Source organism: Corticium candelabrum, chromosome 9, assembly GCF_963422355.1.
Source record: "Corticium candelabrum chromosome 9, ooCorCand1.1, whole genome shotgun sequence".
Classification (NCBI taxonomy): Eukaryota; Metazoa; Porifera; class Homoscleromorpha; order Homosclerophorida; family Plakinidae; genus Corticium; species Corticium candelabrum.
The window spans coordinates 8,333,215-8,337,609 of NC_085093.1; the positions used below are offsets into that span (position 1 = coordinate 8,333,215).

A 4,395-nucleotide genomic window follows, 5' to 3' on the forward strand; every position below is an offset into this window, starting at 1 on the left:
TCGTCTTCCGTCAGCCGATGCATCCCCTAGTGTGAAGAGTTTTCTGCGACATGATCTTTATCTTGAAGAAGACATTGTTTGGCGCAAGGCACACAACTCGAGACAGTTGGTCATACCACTCTCGCTTGTACCACGAGTCTTACAAGTGGCGCACGATCACCCTACGGCAGGACACCAGGGAGCCAACAAAACCCTCGACAGGCTACTCGCACGTTTTTGGTGGCCTACAGTGCGCCACGATGTTGCTGCATATACCCAGTCGTGCCACCGTTGCGGAGAACGCAACCATCCGACTGCTGCAGCCGTCCGTTCGATATCGTGGAGACAGATATTAAAGGGCCATTGTCACTGTCCCCGGACGGATACCGCTACATTCTAGTCTTCCAACATGCTTTCAGCAAGTATGCGGAAATGACACCTATTGCAACCGCGTCGGCCCACACCGTTAGCATCAAATTGAGAGAGTGGATCAGACGCTACGGCATCCCGCGTACCATACATTCCGACCAAGGTGCTTGCTATACGAGCACGACGTTTAACGAATTGTGTGCTAAGTATGGGATCCGGTACACTGTCTCTTCAGCCTACCACCCGCAAGCTAATGGCTCAGTTGAGCGGCTGAACCGTTCTATAGGAACAACTCTGGCAAAAGTCGTTCACCACTCTCAAACCGACTGGCCAGATCGACTACCAGAAGTACAGTTGGCATACAACTCTGCCAAGCACGACACGATTAATGCGTCTCCGTTTCGCATCATTTTAAACAGGGAGCCCGCACAATTACAGATTCCTTGGCGGACCATCTCCAATCCACACCTCAAACAGATATACAGCAGTCACAAGAACGAAACGGTTCCTCTTCACATCCCCAACCGACAGATACATTACAGTGCACACACGAACTATATGACCGCGTCGCAGACCATCTTAATATCGCCACCTTTAATCAACAAACGCGGTGCAACCAGAGGAGCACACACCACACGCCATGCGGCCCTGGCGACCAAGTTTGGCTCTACCAGCCACGTGTCCCTCGCGGCAAGGCACGTACACTAACGCCGTATTGGACTGGACCTTACGTTATTGTGAAGCGTTGCTCAGAGGTCACTTATGTAATTCGTAAGCTGGGCGGCAGAAAAGAAAACATCGCTCACTACAACCGTATGAAGCCTTATACACATCGTCGTCCACCAGTGCCTCCCGGAAACACGCAGCCACGCAGTCCACCTACAAGCTCACCACCTACCAGCGTTGATAAGGCGTAAGAGAACCAGAGCGAATGGGAGTGGACGACTGCGAACGGAGCGACACCATCTACCGATGACGAACAACAACTGCGCGAACGACGCAATGTGGGTCGCCAACGACGCCAGCCCAGAATGCCAATACGTCTCGACGATTATATCATAGACACTGATATGACTTAACGTAGTTAATTATTATGGACAGATTGAGTTGAGTTATATAACGTTGCGTTGTACTTGTTAGTCTAGAGTACCAATGAGAGACGTCTGGACCCGCTCTCATTTAAGGGGGAGTAGTGTAAGGGTACGCGAGGTTATACCGGGAATTGGTGTTGAGTTAGCTTTGAGCGCGAACATGTCTAACAGCACTTCTACCGTTACACTGCACGTATACACTTCGGTAGGCTTCTCTAGTTTACTTCCGGTTATTTCACTCCCGGATTTGATTTCTGATTTGCCGACAAAAGGCACGTGCTTCCGGTAGACGCTAGAGCACTTCCGGTTTGGACGCTAGAGTTGAACTTGAATCAACTCTAGCGTCGGCGATGCTGACGACGCTCGTGACGTGACGTGCGAGTGTTTACAATATGACGCCTGCCTGAGCGTCGTCGCTAACGTCCTCGTCGAGCTTCGCCAGCGTCATATTGTAAACTGATTGATTGATTGATTGATTGATTGATTGATTGATTGAGACCTTATTTTACGACGGGACTCTCTCGACACAGTGGCCGATCTTCCGGGTACAGTGCTTACAAGAAACTATGTACACTATTAATTACACTAAATCTAATCAAGCATCCTATACTAATACGGGAACGCCCACTTCCGTTTGTCTAGAGTAGAGTGCAAGATGCGGCCTCTGCAGTCAGAGAATTTATTAAACCCATTTAAGCTAAACTAGTTTAAGGTGCAGCTAGTGGAAACACGGCCCTATACTACTAGGAAGTTTGCATGTTTACTTCCATGACAGCTAGGGTTTCAACAAATCTAGCTAGGATTCGGCGGACGGTCTGAAAACTCCGTTGGACGTGTTACTCACGAACGCGAGGCGCCTACTGATACCGTACAACTAGTTTTTTGACAACATTCGTCATTTGATGATGTCATGCGGAACAGCAAAGCGTTGCTAGGGAGGTGCGCATCAATTAACTTGGTTTCCACTTATGTATCCTCTGCTTGAGATAGTACGGGTCTTATATTGAAAGTACTGGATACTGATGGTCGTGTGGTGGAGATAGACAGTGCAACTCCATGCAGAAGCAATCGGTGCGATTCATCTTGGTACTTCTAGCAGCGGCATTCCTAGACTTGCCAACAGGTAAGAAATGTAGCAGGCACGTAGGTCGAATTTTTGTGTGCCAGCGAAAATGCAATGCTAGGGTGGAGTGTCTGACCATTGCAATAACTCTAAGCGAAAGACAACATCGTTTAGTAGCGCTGACCGGAGATGAACCGGCAGAACTAGTCGACGGATGCTAGTGTCCGATAGGTCTCGAAACCGTGCGGCTTGCGAGCAGTGAGGCGTTTAGGGATTCGTAATTCATGGTCAGCATTGTGCAAAGTCGCTTTTTTGTGCTGTATGGACTTGTGCGAGAATCATGTTGCGTGGGTGTGTAGTTGCTATGTATACCTTGCTTCCTACAGGAAATTTGAACGTCACGGTGAATAATTCATTCCCATACTCATGACCAGCATGTTTACATATTGATGACCAGCGTAAGCATGTGGTAGTCAGAAGTCTATTGCGAATGAGTAGTGACCACTCGGAACTTGTTTTTGCTGCGCTGCTATATGTAAGTCTAAGTTACAGAAATGCAAAATCGAGCTACTGTCTACAGTCTTCGGCCGGGTGATTGTACTGCAGCTGTTGTGGTTGTTTTCTTTACTGTTGTAATTGTTGTTTAGTGTATCACAATGTAAAACCTAAAGACTACTGTAGTAGTTTTAATTAGTTTTTCTGTTTGCGTGTCATTGATGATGTCATAGGTGTGTAAGTACATTTATATAAACACACACTTTTATCATATATATCTGGTATTCTGTGCCTGCATGACTGTTGCTGTTTCTATGAGTAATTGATGAGCACAAAATATTGTTGTTACATGCCTACTGTCTGTTCCCTGTAAGTGTGAACTGGGAAGTGAGTAATGAAGTAGTGGTCACACCAGTTGTGCTCATTAGAGCACTAAAACCTGCTCCAGTTGGACCATGTTATACCAATTATCTTAAATGGTTCCAGTTGCTGATCCCTTGGTCTTACAAGATAATTGGATAATAGCCATTGCTCCACCCATTTGTGTTTGATATGCACAAATACTATCGTTTCGTTTGTTGGAAAGGCTTAGATAATTTGATAAACAGAAATGCCAGACCTAGCGGTTTCTAACAATACTGAGATCATCGCGAAAGTCCAAAAAACAGCAGAGATATTGATGATTTTCAAAGTTCACACTTATCCGGAACAGACAGTAGACACCACATTCCTGTAAATCTGTAAGTGTTCGTTCTCGAGGTATAGATCTGTATTGTATTGTTCGTACAGTTCTCAGATCTACAAAATTTGAATGCAAGTTCAATTGTGTCAAACCCAGGAGATCAAAGTGAAACTCCCTGTGTAGTAACTCAGCTATTAGAACAAAGAAAGGCTACTTCGCGCTACTTTACAACCAGAGCACGACGTGACCACAAGGCTCGTATCAACGATGTACCATTATACTACAATATCTCCTTTCCTTAGCTAACGCTAATATCAACCACTGCAGCTAACAGATCTTATGAGTATCTACTAAATCGTGATTACTGGTTGTTACAAATCTAGCCTGTCCAGAGGCTTCCGACGTCTAACAGGATAACGTCTCTCTTTCGTTCCAGTAGTGAAATCTGAATGTGAACTTGTTGTCTTCTGTGTTTCGAATGGTATGTTGGGTCCGGTTACCTTTGCTGGTTCTGGTTTCACTGCTGTGGTCGAATGGCTTTGTGGCTCTGTTACTACAGTTCGGTTGGACCTGGGTGTTCTTGTGTCTCTATAACCTCCTCGCTACTTGCAGTGGTTTGGTGCTGTGTTCCTGGCGTTTCATTGTGTGGGAATATCATGGTGGTAGTAGTTCTATGGCGATTTTGCAGCTGGTCCATGTGTCTGTGCCACACTTCA

At 46.1% G+C, this 4,395-nt stretch overlaps 1 protein-coding gene across 1 annotated transcript; it reads left to right on the forward strand.

The window, feature by feature from the left end:
• The first annotated feature begins 411 nt into the window (after positions 1-411).
• Positions 412-3,981, forward strand: LOC134184788 (uncharacterized). Its single transcript, XM_062652534.1, has 2 exons — positions 412-852; positions 3,787-3,981. Exons 1-2 carry the CDS (start codon positions 412-414, stop codon positions 3,979-3,981), a joined length of 636 nt encoding a protein of 211 aa, XP_062508518.1.
• The last annotated feature ends 414 nt before the right edge of the window (positions 3,982-4,395 follow it).